This window comes from Lycorma delicatula, chromosome 1 (genome assembly GCF_047948215.1).
Source record: "Lycorma delicatula isolate Av1 chromosome 1, ASM4794821v1, whole genome shotgun sequence".
Taxonomy (NCBI): domain Eukaryota; kingdom Metazoa; phylum Arthropoda; class Insecta; order Hemiptera; family Fulgoridae; genus Lycorma; species Lycorma delicatula.
The window spans coordinates 244,107,928-244,131,395 of NC_134455.1; the positions used below are offsets into that span (position 1 = coordinate 244,107,928).

A 23,468-nucleotide genomic window follows, 5' to 3' on the forward strand; every position below is an offset into this window, starting at 1 on the left:
TAAAATCCCTAGCTGAAAAAGTGCATAAAAGATTACTTAAGGTAGTGACACTAATGCGCATATACATTATTTTTCTTAGTACTGCTTTTATTTCTATCCGGTAATAAAATAAAAGCTTAATATAGTTTTATTCTTGAAAGATTGCAATATTATAATAATAATAACTGGCAAGCAACTGAGCTCAACACAGGTATCGATAAAAATAAAATAACATTAACATCAGAAAACATTCTTGTATTCTAATTCATACAGTGTTTTTTAACATTTCAAAAAGTTTGTATTTTTTACACGGGTATTAAGTTTGTTGAAAGAGTTAAAAATATTCTATTCTAGCCTTAAGTACAAGTGACTGTTTATTGTACAAAAAAAAATGATCCTGTTCTATTAAAAGAAAAGTTTAGATATCCACGGTTTAATGAATTTAATAAATTCTATTTCCTCCTCAATATAAAATCGTTCATTTTCTTAAATAAAGAATCCAATGAGATGAAAATGCTATGTTGATTTTTTTTCGTGATAGCAGATATATATATATTAAAAATATATCCAAATTAAATTTTTTCGTTACGTTTATCCACAGTCTAAACATAATTTTTTCAATCTACTTTATAACACCCTTTTAGTAAGTGAAAAAATGCTATTCCATTTATTTATAAACTAGTTACAAATAAGTATATAAATTATAACAGTAGTCTCTTACTTTATCAAGAGATTAACATGAAATAATGAGATAAATACCTTACCAAGATGATGGGATAAAACTAAGTGAAGCAGAGGGACTTTACCCCAAGCCCTGAAATAGATAGCTCTGTATTCAAGCTTTGAATTGAATTAAACTTTAAAAAAGATGAATTAAATAAAGCAGAATAGACTATTTAATAATAATAAAAAGCCGCAATTAAAATTTTTAAAACTAAATTTCCTTCTATTCTTTTTTTCAAGTGATAGTTAATAAGGCGATTTATTTAATTACGAGAACTTGTTTAGGAAAATAGTTGTTTCTTTTAGAAATATGATTGGATACTTTTAATAATATAAAATATTTTACAAATTAGTAGAATGTTATTCTACTTAGTACGATATATATATATATATTTATTATTAGCCTATGACCAGGTGCTCCCAAACGAAACTTTTTATTAACTTCTCTGTTTGTACGTATAGCCAGCCAATAAAATTGGAAAATACACTTTGTTTAATAATTTCGGTTATTAGTTTTTAAAAAAAAATAAGTGAAACATCCATTTTTTCACGTCAGAATCAATCACCTTACCATCTAACTACCTTATTCTTGTGTTAAAGCTTAACTCATTTTTAAAATATAATTTTGATGCGCATGACCAGCCTATTCATCAATAAATGAGAATATAATAATCTCATAAATAAAAGTGTTACTATTTGCCAAATGTATTGGGATTTGCATCAACAGATGGTGTCGGAATGAATAATTTTCTTTCCTGGAGATTAGACCTCGTTCTTTTTTAGTTTCCCATCGTACTTATAAAAGTAAAAGAAGGATGGTAATACCGTTGTATTTTATTATGATGAGATCTAATAAATCGAAGATGAGAAATGTAAGATTCAGTTTGAATAGGAAATACAAAACTGAAGTATTCAGTTTTTTTTTATTTTCAGGTTTTCTTTCTTCCAAACTGTATTGAATACATATGTAGCTCTGAAATTACATAATGAACTGTATATGTTCCAGTAGCAGATATGGAGATTAATCACATTTGAAGGTAATAATTAAAAAAGGTGAAGTAAAGAAGGGAGAAAAGTAGGGTAAATTCAGGTTAGAAGAATATTATACATAAAGTTAGAAAAATTCTAGGAATAACCCATTTCAAAAGCAGATATTCTAAGAAATGAATTGGTAACTCTAAAATGAAACAGAATTCAGTTATAAGAGAATTTAGGAAAATAAAAAAAGTAGATAGTGGTGAAACCTGGGTAAAAAAAAAGTATAAATTATAAATTAAATAATAATGATGAATGCAGAGAAAGAATAAAAGATGATAGGTAAGAAAGTATATCACCTACTGGAAAAATAAAACTAACACGCAAAGCTTGTCTAACATTTTTAGACTTTTACATTCATCTCCTTAAAATATGTTACCCACGTTAGTCGTTGGTCTAACCACATACCTAGAAATTTAACCCGCACGCTTTCCTCAACTGGTTCACCATGTAAATACAGTTGAGGGTCAACATGTCCCCTCAACCGGGTAAAGGAAATGCACTTCGTTTTTTCAGGAGAAAACGTAAATCCAGTAGATTTACACCACGATTCTAAGAGGGTTATATTGTGTTTTGAAGCAGCCTTTCAACTCTCATGTAAAAGTAGCTAACTTTTTACATGGTACGTAAATTGAAAAATCATCTACAAATAAAGAACGCATAACCGGTTTTCGCTCGCAGTTTGTTATATTATTTATGGCTACGCCAAACAAAGTAATACTTAGAATACTTCCCTGAGGTACTCCGTTTTCCAGTGTGAAACTTTCAGATACCGTCGTTCTAATTCGAACTCGGAAGGACCAAGAAAAAGCTGAGAAAACTCCTAATAAATGCCAGGAGATTATCTTGTACACCCCATCCATGAGGTGTATTTAGGATTCTTTTCCTCCGTGCCGTGTCATATGTCTTTTGTAAATCGAAAAATACAGCAATCAAAGATTGGAAAAGTAGGAAGGCGTTTTAAAAAGCAGCTTCCAGGGCAACTACGTGATGAGTAGAAGATCTGCCCTGGCGGAAACCGCATTGTTCTGGAGCAATCAGGGGTTTCTCTCTAGGTACCAGATCAGACGACGGTTTACCATTCGTTCCATCACCTTGCATAGGGTACTGGTCAAGGAGATAGGACGATAACTTGTTGGGCTTGATTTATCTTTACCAGGTTTCAGTATGGGGATAATCAGTGCCTCTGACCAAGACTCTAGAAACACCTGGTCAGAGAAAACTTTGTTAAAGGTACACAAAAGAGGTCGTGGTGCAGTATCTGGGAAGTGTGATAACATACTGAGCCTGATATTATCATTTCCAGGGAAAGTTTCACGAGAATTACTCAGGGCAAACCTCATTTCACTATAACAAAATAATATGTTTAATTCATTTTGCGGGTCTCCAATCACCAAAGGGATATTTTCTATCTGCAATTTCAACTTCTTCTGCAAGGAACACCAGGCCGCCTTGACTTTCCAGATATTAAAGGGAGAAATCATTCGCACTGTTAGATCCTTTGCGATGTGGAGGACCATAAAACCTTTGTAGTAGGTTTTAGAGCGTTTATGAACTGTAGATGCATAGGTGATGAATTTAAACAACGCCTTGTTGCTTATAGAACTGTTATTTAATATCTTGTCGTCTTGATATTTCGATAACATACAATTGAACATATAACGTAACATATAATTAAATTTAATAACTTATAAGTATACTAATAAAATAAGCGTTCATCCAACATTAGTATGCGTGTCCATCCGGACTGAATGTACAACACGACCACTCTGGGTCAGATTCTGGCGCAGAATGAACACAGGTGGCTATATCATAATGACCACTCCTTGCGGTATTATGACGTATGACATCGTATGACCATAACTTGCCGGAGAGCTCTAGTCCTCGCTAAGTAGCAGCTTCCGACGGCAAAAGTGTAACGTAACACGCACTATCGAGAATCTGGTGTGCAATCTTGGCAAGTTGGTGAATCACGCTTCCACCCTTGTCATACTAGCTAAAGGAGTACTTGTACCCGATTCAGTCCGCTTTCTGAACTACCCATCTGTGTGGCTGACTCCAAGGCAAATCACAATTAGCGATTTAGATTACAACCGGTCTATGATCGCTTCCAAAGACGTTTTTGGAAACGCACCGTGTAGGACGTGGGTGCAACATTGCTGAACATAAGGATAGATCAGTGCACGAAATGTACCTTATGAAGATGACATTAACGTGTACGATCCACCGTTCAGCAAAAAGAGTTCTAAGTTCTGCCTCAGTCGATCAACTATATTGCCTCAGGGAGAACATGACGATGAGCCCCAAGAATGGTGATGAGCGTTAAAATCGCTAGTTATTAGGCAGGATGTAAGAATTTTGGAAAAGAGACTGGATAGATCATCCTCACTAATATTAGAATTTGGAGGAAGACGTAAGTTGCAGATATTCATTTGGAATGGCGCCAATATTTTCACAGAGGCTGCAGGGATGGTTGTCAGTAACGAAACACGGGTGGCTATAACGATTTCCCTCAGGAAAACAGTCAGTCCTTCTCGTCCTCTGCCCTCATGTGATAGTCGTATCTTTCGCAAACCTATTCGCGAAAAGGCACATTATCCTGGGGACGGAGGTGAGTCTCCTGCAGACCCAGTACTAAAGGGTTTTCCTCCTTTATTAGGATTTCAATATGCTCTCGGCGAGTACGGAGATCGTAAACATTGACATGCTACAGGTGTTTCATTTTAAGATGTATTATATTTGTTTTTAAAGATTTTTTTGTTTTTAATTAATTTTTAATTGTGAATTTTTAACATTTGGTTTTTTAAAACACATACATCGTGTTTGGACAATGATAACGCCGAACGTTTTTCGCCCAGAATGAACTAAACAAGAAAAGAAATTGGGTTACTACCGATACAGCAAATCCCTTTTGAACACAATTCAAGTTCAATTAACGCGCGGTGTGGATGTGATACTTGAAATTATGTGAAGGGGCATTGAAGACGCGTGATAGCTTTACATCAAACTTATTTATTTCCCTTTTTATTAAAGAAAATACAGCTAGTGGTACTAATCCGATCGAAATTTCGACATAGTAATGTAAAGTCGCATTACATGTTGACAAGAAAAGATAAATTGATGTACGCTGGTTGCAGCGCAAGATTGCTGAAATAAATTATAATGTAACAGAAGATGAATGTGCTAATTACCTCATTTTAGAATTGATTTCTTGTTATGGAGAATTGTGTGAATTGTGGACTAATAAGAATCAGAAGTATGTTTTGAAAGGGAGATGTTGAAACTGAAGTAATTTTTAATCAAGAAAGCTTTTTCAAATTTAATTCAGTGATTTTTTTTTGTTTTTAATTGAGCACATCTTTAGGCTTTTACCAGTTAGGAGATTTTTGACATTGTCGATGAAAACATTGAACTTAAATTCTTTACTTAAATGATAAGCCAAGAGTAAGTACGAATGTGAATGAGTGAGTAACAATACTCTTACTCGCTAAAAGGATTCATCACTTTTTTTTTTGCCTAAAACCGATTCAATTAAAAGAAAAAATCACTCAATTCAGTCGTGTAAAAATAATTTAGATAAAATTACGAACTGCAGAATAACAATTTAAGGTGAAATATAACTTATACCCCCCCCCCCCTACAAAAAAATATATATCACATAGACTAGCTTCTAACAAAAGATTTATTAGACTTTTACAGAAAACTTTCAAAAAAAGATTATCCGAGTGAATTATATATGCAACAAAAGGAAGCAGCACTCTGTAGGATTATAGAACCCATTTCCTTATTTTTAAGTATATAAAAGTTTAATTCCATTTTAACAAATTAAAAAAAAAGATAAACAAAAAATGTGGTTTTATCAACTGATCGTATAACAATGATTACAAATATCATTAATTAATATTTATTCTCTTCAAATTACTATTTCGAACTTTTCAATATAATTTTTGTTTAGCTGATTCATGAAAATCCATTTCAGCATTTTCAATCTCTCATAACACTTAAGTGTTACATTTTCTTTATTTATTTCTTTTATATGCTTTTGTTCGTGTATAAATGATACATATGCAAAGAATAATCGGATGACATTTTTGCGAGTACAGCGTTTGTTGTTAAAACATAAACGATGTTTGCTTCACTAAAAGAGGAGAAAAACATTGCCTTTGCAATTATGTTACAGGCTAACTCTCTACAATTAATTATAACATTTCTCCTATTTAACATACAACGTTGCAGAACTGGTTACCAGGAGCTCCTAACTTCTTTTTAGTTAACTTATAAATAACTTCATTTTAGTTAGGGGTAACTTTTATCTACTTACTTAAGACCTTTAGTTCTCAGTTTAAATTAATTATCTTAGATTTTATTACGTATTAAAACAACTCTTCCTTGATAATAGCAATAGACTAACAAAGATTTTTTTTGTAATTAAAGAATTATTATAAAAAAAAGATCATATTAATAATAATAACAATAATTAATGGCTAATAATGACACCAAAATGATACAGTAATAAGTGACCAAACGAAATAAGACACAGATTCATCTTGACTAGCTGGAATTTTTGCTTTGTTTTCCAATCTCGTAATAAAAATGAACAAATTTAAATAAGACGGAGAAACTGAAAAAAAAATTCTATCATATGAAATCTTATTTTCATAATTTCTAAATATATATTTTATTTTATTTTTACTCCCATAAAATAAAGAAACTTTTATGAAAAGCATATAAAATAGTGCAAAGAATGAGTGTGAAAATAGATATTAAAAATTTCAAAAAGAGAAGAAGCTCAAAATCCATTTACAAAAAATAAAAATCTAAAGCCTAATTTGAATATCGAATACACGCTAAGTAATAATCGAGATTATTACTTAAACAAATAAATATAAAAGAAGTATTAACAATAGATCTTGTAATAAAATAATTTATTAATATTATACATAATACTACAACTATTATGTGGTACCCTGACTTAAAAGCCCACATAGTAAGTTTCTTTCTTTGCCGAAACTTCTCACTCTCACTCTTTTTTATATTAGCTTGACAAATGCCTTTCCTATGTGCAAAGAAAGTTGATCGCTCTATAATTCTTACAATACAGATACTGGTATTTTGTTGAGTAGCAGTGTAATAACAATTTTTACATGCAAATGATTTAATTTTTTTTTTCAGTGCTGAAATGGTCAGTGTAGTCACAAAACGTTTTGAAACACAAGTATGATAAATTTTAACCTTTTTGTAACTTCCGCAGTTACTTACTCCCTGAAAATGATCAGTAAATATGTTTCTTCAGGCGAGATGATATATTTTACACTAGACCGTTTGCCCTTGATATGAATATATTCTAATTTTCCAGTAATCGATTTTACTTCCTTCCGAACATAAACATTTTATATCTGAAAAATATTTTTTATTACACTTCTTTATTTAGGAAGTCTCTTGACAGATTAGATTTTAGTTCTTGTCAAGGTTTTCTTTTATTCAGCTCTATCAAATTAATTTTATGTAGTCATCAGTCTGAGTAGTCTGTAATATACTCTTTTCCTCAGCAACAGCATCCAACTTCCTCAACAGTTCAACACGACTCTGAGTGCCTGCGCTTGGTTCCAGAAGACTCTTGTGTGATCTTTTCATTCAATATTACAGAATTTATGTTTTCTAGACCCGTGTCAAACTTGCAAATGTTATATGTTCAGTTTAATGCGTCTAATTTGCATGTTTCAGCCACCATTGGCTGACTGAAACGGAAGTTTTAAAGAATTATGGCATTCAAAAAAATATCGTCGAATACCTGAGGTTAAGAAAATTAGAAGTAATCAACCCCAATTAGATCTGAAAGAACATCCCAATTTATTCGTGGTAGTAATGATAGACCACAAAGTATTAAACCTGTGACTTACTTCGTAATTCTAACAGTTAAAATGTGTACCATGGCCGTAAAATAGATAATAAATAGGTCGGTACGTACCAAAAGTTCTTCAAACTTCCATTCTGTTCGATAGGTTTGATCCCAGAGAAAAGTATAAGCATTTAAATCTCCAAAATTAATAGCTGTGTAGTTGATAAATAACGTGTTTTACATTTTTTCTACACAATTCGTGGTCAGTATATGTTATGAAGAGAAATAAGATAATCTCTTCTAAAGAAGAAAGTAACTAAATGCTTTTGCTTGTAGGTTAGTATCCTTATGGCTTCCCCTTACAAGTGACGAATTAAAACTACGTAGCACTATTATGAATTCTTTGGCTCCTTGGTTCATCCTTTCTGTCCGTGTTGAATCCTTCAATTTGAACTCATTATCAGACGAAAGTACAGCTCTTGAAAACAGACATACATAGGTAAATATTTTGACGCAATTGTTACTACTTCTTTAAATGTAAGACGCATCGTTGCAATATACATTCCACAAGTTGATTTCCTAGGTAATTCTTTCAGCCCAATTTTTTAATTTTTTATTTTTGATAGAGTTATTCCTGATAAATGTCTGTTATAGACATTTTTAATCTTTGTAGTTCTTGTAACCGAGTGTGCTGTGAAGCACACACAGTAACAAAGTAACACAGTAACAAACACACAGAAAACTACTCGGGATCCATCAACTATAGAAAGAAAGCTAGTCTGCCCCAATACCCATGAGATCGCATTAAATTTACCATAGAATACCCAAGGTAGACTTCCTCTTCAACCATCCATTTTTTATCATCATCAATGGGAACTTCTGCCAGAGGTAGGAAATCACAGTCTATTAGTTATAGTAAAATTAAGATATAATCACTACCTCACCTCCTCACTACCTTACTGAGAAAATTAAGGACACTTCTCTGTTGTAAGAATGAAGATATTACTTAGGTATGTAAACGTGCGTTTTGTGTGTGCGTGTATTTTGATCTGTATATAATATAAATTTCATGCAACTGGTATTGTACAAACCTGTGCACAAAATTACGGCTATGAGTAATTTTCTTTACTTTATGATTAGATTTATGTTTACATTTTCACATTCGAGAACTATTTTCCCGAAAAATGTACTCGTATTGTATTTTACTTAATACCATTTCTTTTAATGGATTCAATCTGAAGGGATGCTGTACCTTCACATTATTATTGTTTATGATTAAACGGGTTATGTGAAATGTTTGACAGATCTAAGACCCGTGCTTAATAAAATTTACTTAACTGTAATCTCAATCAAATAACTAGGGATGAACTTTTAGGTAGAATTTTGCTTCTTTAGATTAGGGATTTTTCTTTATTTAGAATGGTGTTGAGTAAGTTGAGCATCGAAATCAATTTTTTAAATGTGTTTTACATTAACGACTTTTATTAAATGTTTTTTTTTTTTGTTTTCATTCATTTGACTGATTTGACGCAACTCTTCAAGATTCCTTATCTACTGTCAGTTGTTTCATTTCGGTATACCCTTATCTACTGTCAGTTGTTTCATTTCGGTATACCCCCTACATCCTACATCCCGAACAATTTGTTTTACATATTCCAAACGTTGCCTGCCTGCACAATTTTTCCCTTCTACCTGTCCCTCCAATATCAAAGCGACTATTACAGGATGTCATAATATGTGGCCTATAAGTTGGTCTCTTCTTTTAACTATACTTTTCCAAATGGTTCTTTCTTCATCAATTTGCCGCAACACCTCTTCATTTGTCACTTTACCCACCCATCTGATTTTTAACATTTTCCTACAGCACCACATTTCAAAAGTTTGTAATTTTTTTCTTCTCAGTTACTCCAATCGTCCAAGTTTCACTTTTATATAAAGCTACGATCCATACATATACTTTCAAAAATGTTTTCCTGACGTTTAAATTAATTTTTGATGTAAGAAAATTATATTTCTGACTGAAAGCTCGTTTTGCCTGTGCTAAAAGATTTACGAAGGTAATCTTTTCTCTTTCTATTTTTATATTCAGTGGTCCATCTACATTATTTCTGCTACATTTCATTACTTTCGTTTTCTTTTTTTTTATTTTAAAAAATGCTATAATTGACCATGTATTTAGTGGGTCTACCTACTTGTCATTTATTATACTCGTTGCAGTTAAGCATCTGTTCTGAAGATACTTTAGGAATCTGAAGATAACGAGTCAGATTATACTATATTTATTACTTTAAAAATAAGCGGATTAATAAGCAACAGGTTTAAGTTAGCAAACTGATGGTATAATTAATAAAAGATGTTGATGAATTATTATTATTAGTTGATAGGTTTACTGTGAGTTATGCTAACGGAATCAATGGACTTAGGCACAACGTGAGATACGTTTTTACTTAGAAATCGTTGGGAGTAACATAGAATTTTATATTCTAACAATCACTGATAAAGAAGTTAAGGAAATTACATCTTTAACTGCAAACTTTTCTTCAAATAATTTTGAAATAGAAAATGTTGATTATTCTGCTCATCGGCACAAAAATAAGTAATGGCTTCAGTGTCTTAGAATATTTAATTCCTAAAGCATTTTCTGATTTGCCATCGAACACAACGATTCCATTCAGTGAAGATGACGGCAGATATCAAGCAACTATGCTTGAATTTATTAACTACTTTTTCTTGATTTATTTTAATTTTAATTTGATTATTTTGTCGCTTTGATTAAATGTAAAAATGATAACTCCGAGTAACAACGAAAACAACGTGTTTTATTTTTATTATAATTTTAATACACATGGATTATGATATTTTATATTTTTTGCAATTACAGCTGAATATCTGCCAAAATGCCCCGTCATTTTAGTAATTCCGAAAAACGTTTTTATTTTTTGGTTTATTAATAAAAAAATAACTGCAATATTATTGTCCTTTTTTATGAAACTTATATAAAAATCTACGATTTAAACGAAAAATAGAAATATTTGTTATATCTATTTTTGTGGTATATATTTCAGCAAAGCATAAACATGTAGATTATATATATTTTTTTTTGGCATTTCTTTTTGCAAATATTAATATGACTTATCCAAATCATGCATAAAGTGGCTGCGTCTAAAAGTACTAAACATCGTTACTTAACAGTACTTAAATACGATGAGAGAAGAATAAGCATGAACCCGCTTTATCATTACATTTATCTATATTATCTAAAAATGCAACGCAACGTAGAAATTCAAATCAAATTATTACCTACATATTTTTACGGATTCAAATTTTGGTCATTGAGAGAAAAATGAATCATTTACAAAACCAGTTTTTTTAATAGTTGATCCCCGATGATCCAAATTATAATTTTGATTGCACTCGGTGGTTCGATTATTCACAATTGAAATACACCGCTATTTCAAATGATATTAATTTTGACCGTTCCATGAATGTCACTGATCTAATGCAAACGGTTCCAGAGTAATATATAAACGATGCAAAAATTTCTAATGAATTAAGCATTAATAGGTTTTCGGCATAGCAGCATCACCAAAACACTATTTTAAACTGTTTCAGTGGTGATAATGTGTCTCATATGATACTTAATGATTTTTGTCAATAATCAGCTTTGATAAATGAAATACAGTAGTATATACTCAACTGAACTAGTGAAGATGTACCTCAGATCCAAACATTTTTTTTTTATTTGCAGCTGCTGGGGTAGCTTTTTCGTAAAGAGGTACTCCAGATTATTTACGATAATTGTCAATTCAAATAAATACTAAAGTGCTGGGATATTTTTTTTAATTTACTTTACAAGAAGTGGAAAATGTATCACTTTTTTACTATACATAATCCAGTTTTGTTGGAATTAATAAAGTTTCAATAGATACCCTAAACTCTTAAAGATTACTATCGATAAATTGATATACTCGCTCATTACATACGATCTTTACTGTCATCGATTAACTCAAGATGTATAGAGACATCTATCTGCATACCATACACCATTGTTGAAGAGAAATAAATACTAATTCATTATAAGAGTTTAAACTCTACTTGTTTGTCAATTTCCTTTATGGATAATTACACAAATGTTACGTGTCTGCGGTTGATGACACCAACGCTTCAAACTTGCTAAATAATTAAAAGTACATATTAAGTTCATTTTAAACTTTTATAAAACGTAATGATGGAATTAAATTGATACCGATATCTGAAATTGAAGTTATAATGATACTAGTTATGAAACAATTATAAAAGAAAACCAATAAACCACGTATTACGCAATATCCAACAGCTCTTAACATAAATTATGTTTTGAGGAAACGTTTAATTTCTAACCAGATGCAGACACGTTAACAAAATTTAAAAAATGAAAGATAATTTTAGTAAAACTATCATTCTTATCTGCAGTAGAGGTAATATATAAGCAATGTTAATGGCAGTAATCATAGGTTCTACCTTTATGCCCACGATATTTTTAAAAATAGTTAATTTTTTTAATTTAATTGAAAATCCTGAATTATATTTTGCTGAAAATGGTTCATTCAGAGTTTGTAAGGAAAGATGATAAAATAAGCTTCATGAAAAGAGTAGCGTTGTATGGAAAGTGCTTCATTTTTACTCACAAATACTGAAAATTATATTCACGATTAAAAACAACTTAGTCACTAGTAATAAAATACTTGTACACACGCAGCTTTATAAAAAATAGATTTATTGCACCAAATGGATATTTACTTTTGTAAAATAATAATAATAAAAAGAAACCAGAACGAAAAGATACAATATATATGGTTCATAAATCAATGGCTGAGGTTTGAAAATTGTATAAATTTATGGAACGGAGCACAATCTGACGGAGTTAAAGTGATATATTTGCTACTTAATGTTACAATATGCAATAACCTAAAATGTACCACTAACATAACCTAGCGGAAGAAATTATAAACTAAGTAGTTCCACATGTCAAGCACGTGTTTTTTCTTCTACCAAATAATATTCAACAAGTGGTTTGAACAATAAAAATCTAAGTTTTCGATTAAATATGTTGTTTATAACATTACCTTAGTGCAGTAATCGACGTAAAAATTATAATTATTATAACCTGTCGTTATTTCTGTGGCCCGGTGGTAAAGAACACAGTGTCCAATTTTGTCAAAAATGAGTTTATAAGTGCAGCTTATAGTACTTTTTCTGCTCTTTCCAATGGTGTACAACACTATCTTCCATTCTGAATGTGAACAGAGATAGCCACTGTCAAATTGACACAATTTACTGTTTTTATAAAGGTAAACAACACTATATTCATATATTTGTTTACTTTTGAACAGAATAATATTTTTGCACACCATTTGCACAAAGTGTTGTGTGCTGATTAATATTGTTATGGCTAGGAGCGTTACTGTTCTAAAAAATAGGTCACATACGTCATAATTTTGTAACTGACACATTTAAACACGCATTGTGACAAGATAAAATAGTCAAAATAATTTTTCCAAGTTTTTTTTTTATTACTCTACTGTATTCATATTCAGTGCATATTCGCTTGTCAAACATTGTAGATTTTCTTGCACTGTTATTCTAATTAATTTTAATTTTTTTTTTTTTTTTATTTGAATTTATTCTTTTTAATTTTAATTTTAATTTTTTTTTAATTCTATTGAATAGTAACATGTTATTTTAAATAATTTTAATTAATATTAAAAACTCTACACTTTTTATATTTAAAAAAAAAACCACTTTCTGGCGTTAGTTCAGAATCAGAAAATGATTCACACAAATATCAACGAAAGCTATTAAAGAAAACTAATTAAACAGGAAGGTAAAATACACCAGAAAAACTCTGAAAAATGGGTTTGTAACATACGTAAAACAAAGCAGTTAGCCGGTGAAAGCTACATAAGTAAAAAGGCGTTCCAACAAAAGAAATGAAACCTTCAAGCTTGAGTAGAATTAAATGCTTGAGTAGAATTTTAATTCTATTGAATAGTAACATGTTATTTTAAATAATTTTAATTAATATTAAAAACTCTAGACTTTTTATATTTAAAAAAAAAACCACTTTCTGGCGTTAGTTCAGAATCAGAAAATGATTCACACAAATATCAACGAAAGCTATTAAAGAAAACTAATTAAACAGGAAGGTAAAATACACCAGAAAAACTCTGAAAAATGGGTTTGTAACATACGTAAAACAAAGCAGTTAGCCGGTGAAAGCTACATAAGTAAAAAGGCGTTCCAACAAAAGAAATGAAACCTTCAAGCTTGAGTAGAATTAAATGCTAAGAAAAAAATTCAAATAATGAAAGAAAAGAAATTATTTATTCATACTAATGTTCCGGTAAAACCCATGACCTGGAAAGACAATTCATATTGTCATGTATCGAAATAAAACTTTAGGAACAAAGTAGGGTGAAATATGGTACAAAACCAAATAAGTTCCCATTCTTTATACTTTTAAAGTAAATTAGATCAAAGTATGGGTTTGTAAAATTATGCTTTTCAACACTGTCCACATGTAATACTGTTGTTGTTAAAGCAATTTAAGGCCCTGGCAGATGGTTGAAGTAAAACAACGAGGACGATATAGGCCAAGTAACAAAATTTCTCACGTGGTAAGTCAGAAAGTGATACAGCAAATAAATTTGATTGTAAAATATGTAAGTCATTAACGGCGGATAAAAATAAGCAAAGAGTTTTTAAGTTTATATCTAAAGTTTTGTGATGTAAATAAATAAATAAAAGAACTGTGTCAAATAAATGGCTTTATATTGATATTTTTAAGACAAAACTCAATTTATTATTTAAGCAGCTAACTACAAACAGCAACTTTAGCAAGTTGTTCATTATATAGTTGTTAATTTTAAATAAAATAAAATTAAAGTGGAATGTATTATTGTATTTTATATTAATAACAGATGTTACAATAAAAATCAATCAAGAAATAACACATTTTAAAGTACTTAAAGTTACTTTTTAGAAGTCGGTGGTAGGTTAAAAACAACTGTCGACAATCATATATATGCCATATAGGCACTATATACGAGTACATCATGTTATTGTTTCATGTAAGAGTTTCTGAGAAAAATAAGGGCATAAAAATTGTATAATCAGTAAAGCTACCTTGTGAAGAAAAAGCAAGGGATCGATCATAAACTGATAAAAGTATTCGAATAAACAGCAACAGCAGGAAAAAGCATACATTACAAAAAAATAAAAATACAATTTTTTATTTTTGTCCAGTTGCAGAATGATCCATCAGCTGAGGTATTCTCACGACAGTTACTGGACATTGGAAACGGACAGCTGCCAGTCGATGAGACGTCTAGACGAATATCATTTCCTGATAATTTTTGTAATTTAGTAACATCGAAAGAAGAACTGATCGAAAAAGTATTTCCTGATATTCAAATTAATCATACAAATCACGATTGGCTCAGTGAACTAATCAGTGAAATCACGATTGGCTATCAATGCCCCAAAGAATAAAGATGTCTTTCAACTTAATTATGTTATTCAATCCAGCATTCAAAGTGAGGAAATTACATATAAGTCGATAGACACTGTTGTGGAAGCAGATTAGGTAGTTAATTATCCAACGGAATTTTTAAACTCACTTGATCTGCCAGGGATGCCACCACACATATTAAAATTGAAAATAGGTGTGCCAATTATCCTGTTGCGGAATATTAATCAGCCAAAACTCTCCAACGGCACGCGACTTGCAGTTGATGAGTAACGTAGTGGAAGCAACGATTTTAACGGGGCCTTTCAAAGGTGAAGATGTCCTCATTCCTCGAATACCCATGATCCCGACCGATACACCATTTCAATTTAAAAGATTGCAATTCCCAATTCGATTGGCACACAATCACAATCAATAAAGCTCAAGGTCAATCTTTAGAATTGTGTGGCTTAGATTTAGATGCGGATTGCTTCTCACATGGACAACTGTATGTGCGTGTTCCCGAGTCGGCAAACCAGATAGCCTTTATATCTACGCAGACAGTGGAAAAACAAAAAATATTGTATATCCACAAATACTGCAAAATTAAACATCTATGAAACGTATGCTTTGTTTTGTTTCTCATTTCTCATCCATGCAACCACAATGTGCCACAGTGAAGCGTGGCGGGTACAGCTAGTTTTATAAAAAAAATCATGTATGACAGACAGTTTTTTTATTTAGTATAATTTTTTAATAATTTTTTTACAAAACATTTATTTACTTTACAAAGAAATATTACATAATACATTAATTTACATCAGGGCCGCCCATAAATTTCATGAGCCTCCAGACAAAGTTTCTTTGAAGGCCCCAAAATTTCTCAACCCGTAGGATCCTACAGTGCTAGATGATTCACTTTTCCTTGGATCAAAGTTGATATTAAATGATTCTTGTTTAACAATAATTTACTAAACCCTCTCCTACTGAAACAACAGTCACTGGTAGGGTAATGAAAATTCTAAATGCAATGCAAAGTTCAGGAAACACAGATTGTAACGTCACTTTATAAATGTCACTAAGAAGAAGAAATAGAAGTACTTTATTTTCTGTTGACTTAGATACAGAAAAGTAGCACCACACACTCACACATACATTTGTATTTCTTTGACAAGATTGACTCTGATTGTCAGGATAAGTTCTAATCAATCTCTTGATTTCATCACTGTCATCCAAAGCTGAGTTTATTCCAAGAATGGCTTCAAAAGTTGCATAAATATTTCTCATTTTTTCATACTGAGAATCTAGCTGAGATACAATCTTGTCTATGATTACATTAAAAAACAATTTTTTAAATTGTTCTTCAATTTTTCTGGAAGTATTTCAGATGCTCCACACTACAACAATCATTTTGATAGAAGAAAACTAGATATGTAGTTCAACTGAACTTAATTTTAAACCCAAATTTAGATAAAATTTTGATCTGTTATGAAAATTTATTTTTGCTGTCACCGAAGCAGAAAATCCAATTTTACAAATTTATGTAGTTGAAAAATAATTAAAAATAACAATGCTTTAATGGAGCGTGATGGATATTCATTTTGTAACCTTTAGCCATAATCGACATAACTCTAATTTAGTAAATTTCATTTTCAAACCTCCGTCACATGATAGTTCTATCAAAGATTCTATTTCGTTATTAGTTAGGGTTTCAGAAATGAATCAGTAATGAAGGGTTTTGTATCCACAGAAATTCAAAATGTTTCAGCAAGCATTAGGCAATGGCATTTTATAATTTTGATGAGATTATCTTTTATTTCAATTTTGTGTACTATCAAGAAATTTTACAAATTTGGGAAAGATTCCTCTTTTTCATTTGAAACACTATAATACATCATTTGACATTTTTTGATAAATGCCTTTATTACATCTACTGAAAATCAATTTTTTTTAGCATGCAAAGTCTTTGAGGTAATTGAGAATATATGATAAGTAGGCTGGCGTTATAAATCGATCATCTGTAAATCAATCACACAGTTCAAAATTGGTATCCATTAGGAACACCTGCACCTCTGAATGTAACTCAAATAACCTGCTTAGCTTTTTCCCTTTAGTAAACCATTTCATCTTTGTGTAAGTAACATACATTTCACCTATGTAGTAGTAACTGAATGTTACTGCCATTTCACCATTTCAGAACACAGTTTTGAAAATAAATGATTGTTTAAAGCCTGAGAATGAATAAAATTGACCACCTTAATGGCCTCCTAGAGAACATATTTAAATTGTTCAGACACTGGTTTTATTGCTAAAGCTTCTCTGTGGATATTGCAATGAGTGAGGGTACTATTCTCTCAAACCTATTTTACTATGGTGGCAACTCCTCCATATTTTCCTATCACAGCTTGAGCATCATCAGACAAAAGCCCCGCACTGCTTTCAGCCCAGGATTTTTAATGGTAAGGAAAAGCATTATAAAATTTTTTTTTTATTATAATATATCAAACAAAGTTTGAAAACTACTTATCTACTATATTAATAATAATAAATAAATACTAATAATAATAAATGTCTGTTGTACTAATAATTTTGTATTATAACATTTTTGTATCTTTTGTATTATAATAGTTTTTTTCATACTGTGTCTGTTTGCAAACCACTTACAGAAGCTCAAATCACCAGTGGCACCTGTATCATAGTTTGAGAACTGCTGCTTTAAATCATGAATAGCTACTCAAAAAAATTCTTTTACAAATTTAATTTTAACAATGCATACTTGTTCCTACATCTGAATTTTTATACATGTTTAATTATGTAATGAAATTTCAATGAAAAAGCTCCGAGTGATTAACTTTAACTACATTTTTATCTTAAATTTGTGAAATCATTTTAAGATACTAAACATTCCCACAAATACAAGCATGTTTCCTGTTAGGATCTATTTAGTACTGATACTTTGAACATCAGTTTTATTGTGTTTCAGTTAACATGATGGCATCACATTACTTCTTTAGAGTAGTAAATTTAATTACCTCTGAAATGATGGTTTGACAAGAATTATACTTTATTTTATTTGTTTATTTTTAATTTTATTTTTAAGTTAAAAAGCTTAAAAAAGTTGCAAAAAATAATGTCATTCAAAAACAAAATTTTTTGCAAATAAACTTGTACAAATAACGATAAAAAATTGTTTAAATTTAAGATTGAAAAAAGAATGAGCGACCTAAATAGATTTTCAAAATTAGAGTTCTTTTATATAAATATTAAATTTGTGGTTAATTTAGTAAAAATGTAGGTATGCTTGTAAATGAGCAAAAAAATTATAAATTTAATTAAAATAGAAAAACTAAAAAAAATAGAATCTGCGCCACTTGGGGATACCTGATTTTAGAGATTTCCCATCAGCTTCAGATGGTGGGGAAGAGAAAAAGTACTTAACAGTTTTTTTACTGCAAGGCCTCTGTATAGATAAGAATTTTATTGCTGAATGAGTTAACAAGTCAGACAGGCGGATTTGTATTATACAAAATAATCATTACGTACCCACACACACATACATACATAAATGAATACATACATATATGACTTTCTTTCTCTTCCTGACTTACTCTATTATCCCCAACACAGGCAATCATTTTGTTGGCATTTGTAATGCATCAGTACAAACATAGCTTTTCAGATAGATGATTCTGAATTCCAATCAGGTTTGTTATTTTTTTTTTACAAAAAAAAAACAAGTCAGGGACTTTGTTGCTTGTCATTAAAAAATTGAGAATAGTTGTGAATGGACATCAGCCTCTAGTTGTCAAGATAAATAAATACATCATGTAATTCTCATGTAAAATTCTTTATTTATATTAAAATGATTATAGATCATTTTTCATTGTACTTTCAAAAACATATAAATTATTATATTACAAAACACTACAATATTTAGTTCTTATTTTTTTAATTAATGGATAACATTCACTTAGATTTCTTTATTTATAATACAGAGTAAAGGAAAATATTCAAAATGAAATTAAAACAAAGATCATTAAAAAACATACTGATTTTCATAAATGGATTCATCTTCTTTTGCTATGCCACCATTGCTTTCCAACTTTAGTAACGAATATTATGAATCCTATTATAGCTGTAATAACTACCACTACTACTGCATATGACAGGAAGAAAATTGTCAAATATGCAGCAAATATAAATAGACATAAGCATGCAGCAGCAGCTCCAATTAGTTTCAAAGGACTAATAGGTATTTGTTCTACTTTCCCATCTATGACACACTCCTGTAATAAATCCAAAGAAGCCAATCATTATGTAATAATGTATTACATAAAAAATGCTGTTATAAAGAAGTTAGATAAAACTAAACAACTAAATGTTAGAATAATAAAATATTACTCTACTAGTCAACTTTTCCGTATAAGACATAAATTTAATCTAATTTTTTTTCTAGAAAACTAATTTTCAAAAACCTTATGACAAACTGTCATGTAGTGCCAACACAGTCAGCATAATAGTGTCATGGATTTAAAATAAATTCATGTTTTAAAAAACTGGTGTAACCAAAATAAAGACAGCTTTTCACTTCAAACTACCTTACAATGGCAGTTCCCATTACAAAACCATACTTTTCTTCATTTGATTATTTTAACTTATTGGTTATATTTATCTTTTATTGTCTTTAAATGACAGCCAGCCTTTCATACATTTCACTGCACTACATTTTTATTGACTGCACTTCATAAAGAAGCTAAAGTCTGAAAAATGGGTTGTGAAACTCTGAGTTTACTACTCGAGATTCTTTGTTTTCTAGATTTTAAATCTGCTTATTTGATTTTTAAGTCTGATTATTCTTTGCCACAAACTCCTACATGGCTGTGTATCCAACTAGAAGTGTACATTCTAGTTACCAGGCACAGAGATAAATACCCAAATATCTAAAATTATCAAATGAATTAAAAAACAAAAAAAATATTATTAAAAGAATCACAGAATACAAGAATAAGGTGTCATTCATTAGTGACAAGATGGATGCCCCAGAATTTGATTTTTACCAAGACCATTATTAGATTTATCAAAAGCCTTTGATGTAGTAAACAGATTTTCTGACAAAGTTGGATAGTTATGGAATTAGAGTCATGTATTTAAAAAACATAATTCATGTAAATTTTTTATGACAATAAATAATGCAGCAACAAAATAAAAACCAATTTCTAAAATAAAAAACAAATTTTCCATCTTCCAAATTAAGATTACTCTTATTTTCAATGCATATGTTACAAATATTACAAAGTAAAGAGTAGACTGATAATTTTCTGTAATTTTATGAAACTTTGATTTTATCATGAAATCAAAAAAAAACATGTATAACTAAACTATAAATAATATTCAATGGTATATATAATTTTTAATGAACCTTTTAACCATGGATATAATTACAAAAAATGATGATTATTATTAGTAAACTGAACATGTGTGATAAGAATTGTTTTCTGTTTTATTTTATTGATGATTAATTGACGAAAGAAGCTTAAAGTTTGTGCATGGAAATGAAACCATATGAAAAATGTCATGCATGACCAGGGTTTAAATCCAGGACCTTGCAGGTGGAAGCTGAGATTCTACCACTCTACCGTTTTCAGTTCCTGCTATTTCCATGTGCACTGCCTAATTTATGCTTTTTAAACCAATTATTTGTTTTGAACATTTTATTTTCCTTACAAAATTCTATAACCCACTGTATCTTTGCATTTTATGTTCCCGGTCTATATATTTTTTTTAACTACTTGTTTTTTCTGTCCATCCTCTGTAACAGCACTCTTCTTTAATAAGCCTCGATTCTTATCCCTTGGCAATCTTTATTTACCTCTTCCATAACTTTTGTATTGTTCATACATCACTTCAATCGCATCATCTTCAAATTGAATAGTTGCCATGTATACTTGTATTACATGCAAATCCTTTGGATTCATTTCAATCTTATCAAAATTATCCATTGTATAATTTGGATTCATTTCAATTATCCTACTGTTAATCAAAATTATCTTTTGTATAAATTTTTCTATTTCTTTCTTTAGAATAATTTCTACATCAATTATTCCTTTCTTATTTCTTAAGTAACACATTATAATGCTCTGCTTTTCCCATCTCAGTTCTCTTACTCCAGTTACAACCATTCTATTTATTTTCATCAACTTTTTTAAATTTTCTTATTTGTCCTCTTGAAGAAGTATTTTTACATTTCAGGAGCCTATTCATAACTTCTTCCTTACCTTATTGACACTTTTTTACCAGCTAATTACCACAACTTCTCATGTTGCTTCCCAGAGATTTAGGTGGGAGGTGATTTTAAATGTGTAATTTAACAGAAAAAGATCGAACTGAGACTCTGAAACTTGGACATCCTGTAACCTTCCACCCATAACATGGGTCGACTCGTAACAAACAGTCACTGCAATTACTCTTAATGAAGACAGAGCAATTCTCTTAACAGAGAATGCTTTGAAGCTGTTCCAAACATAGAGCAGTTTGGATCCAAACCTCTCTGGCTTGGCTTGCAACCAGTAGCTACTAGTAGGCTTTACCAGCAGCTAAGCTATTACCACACAGCTCTCAGGGTAAAACATTTATGATTTTTATGTGAGTTATCACTTGGAGTTTAAGTACTTTATATCAAACTACAATAGTTTACCATTACAGAACATCACTTTACCAGATTCTTAGGATGTATAGTTGGTTTTCAGATAATCTGGATAAATAAGGAATATCAAACTAAATACAATGAGTTTGACTGGACAACCTTAAGAGGTAACTTTTATTACTTGATTTTAATATTGAAATAACTATTTCTTATTTATTAAATGAATATATGCTATGTCAGAGATATATTGTTATACTTACAACATCAGGGGATAGCTGAAAAATAATGATCATAACAAAAGGATTTATTCAAATGAGACATGAAAGGTAGAAAATTACATTTTATTGCCTAAAAGAGTTTAACTTTATTTTTAAATATAATCAGCATTTACTGTTATGCATTTCTCCCAGCAAAAAACTAGTACTCTCATCCCATCAATAAATAATAATAATAATGGACTTTCCTTAATCCGTGACGTCTATATGACCTTCACATCACTCATGGTGAGATGAAGACTCATTCCTCTTTAAATTCAGGAATTAATGAAAACTGTAGAGCACTAAATCTGGTGAATATGGAAGTTGTGGAACAAGTTCAAATTTCAACTTCACAAGAGCCTCCCTCGGCAATAGCACGTGATGGGTGTGACTGAGCGTTATCAGGTCATTTGACTTGTAAACATGATACAAGTTTACTTCTCAATTATTTTAATGTCTCTATGTATCACATAGAATTCACTGTTGTGTCAGCTTCCAGGTGCACTATAACATGTTTGGTATTCCAAAACACTATTCAAAAAAGTTTATTTTTCAGAGGATTATGTTCTGAATTTCTTGGATTTTCTTGAACATCCTGGAACCAAAATGCCAGTATTTCATGCCTTTTCCCTTTAGGTTTATAATGAGACACCCATCATTTCTCTCCTTCATAGCACTGAAAAGGAAGTTGTCTTCTTCACAGTAAGAGTAAATTTTTTTGTGAGTTCGCACAGCACCTTCAGCGAAAAGATCTTATGGCAACCAAATTACTTGACAATTGTCCTACTTCATGGTATGGTAGCTGAGTTATTGTTTATGTAACCATCGCTTTAAATCAATTTGTGCATTTTCTTTCAAGGATTCTCACTGGTGACAGAAACTGGGCCCCACTACAAAGTTCATCTCAATATTTGTTTTGCAAGTTCCCAACATAAAATTTGATTGCTAACAATTCACAGTTATTCAATCAAATGTTTCATATATATATATATATATATATATATATATATATACACACTCAACCCAATGGCAGTGGCCACTGATAAAGAACAACAAATTCATTCCTTGTAATGTTTGTATGGGGGGTTGTACAACAAAATTGCAGCATAAGCCACTCTGTACAATGTTTTGTCCTCCGTCTTATGTATGACTGCACACTAGTTATCCTTCTACAATTCTTTATTTTTCAAGTAAAATTTTTTATTTTTGTCATTTTTTATTTTCTTTATTCTTTATTTACTGTTTGTTTACATTTTTCAAAACTATGTATTTTTCTTTTTTTTTCAATATTGATAGATTATTTAATTTTTGATATTACAGACTGAGCAAAACGTTGTACAACCATTTTAGAAAAAAACAAACATGGAAACCTATATATGAAAAAAATTCATTAAATTTTAACAAATAAAATATTAAATAACTTCATAACAGTAGTTTTTTTAACACTTTTGCTTTCAAATAGCCTTAAAGAAAAATATATTCGTGGAAGATAAATCTGGCCAATTA

General features: G+C 30.4%; 1 protein-coding gene across 1 annotated transcript in view; it reads right to left on the reverse strand.

The window, feature by feature from the left end:
• Positions 1-19,077: 19,077 nt before the first annotated feature.
• Positions 19,078-23,468, reverse strand: part of LOC142318269 (uncharacterized) — a 28,664-nt gene continuing 24,273 nt past the window's right edge. Inside the window, exon 5 of the mRNA XM_075354835.1 lies at positions 19,078-19,348. Coding sequence (XP_075210950.1) covers positions 19,130-19,348 — 219 coding nt within the window. The 3' untranslated portion in view covers positions 19,078-19,129. The remainder of the gene's footprint in view (positions 19,349-23,468) is intronic.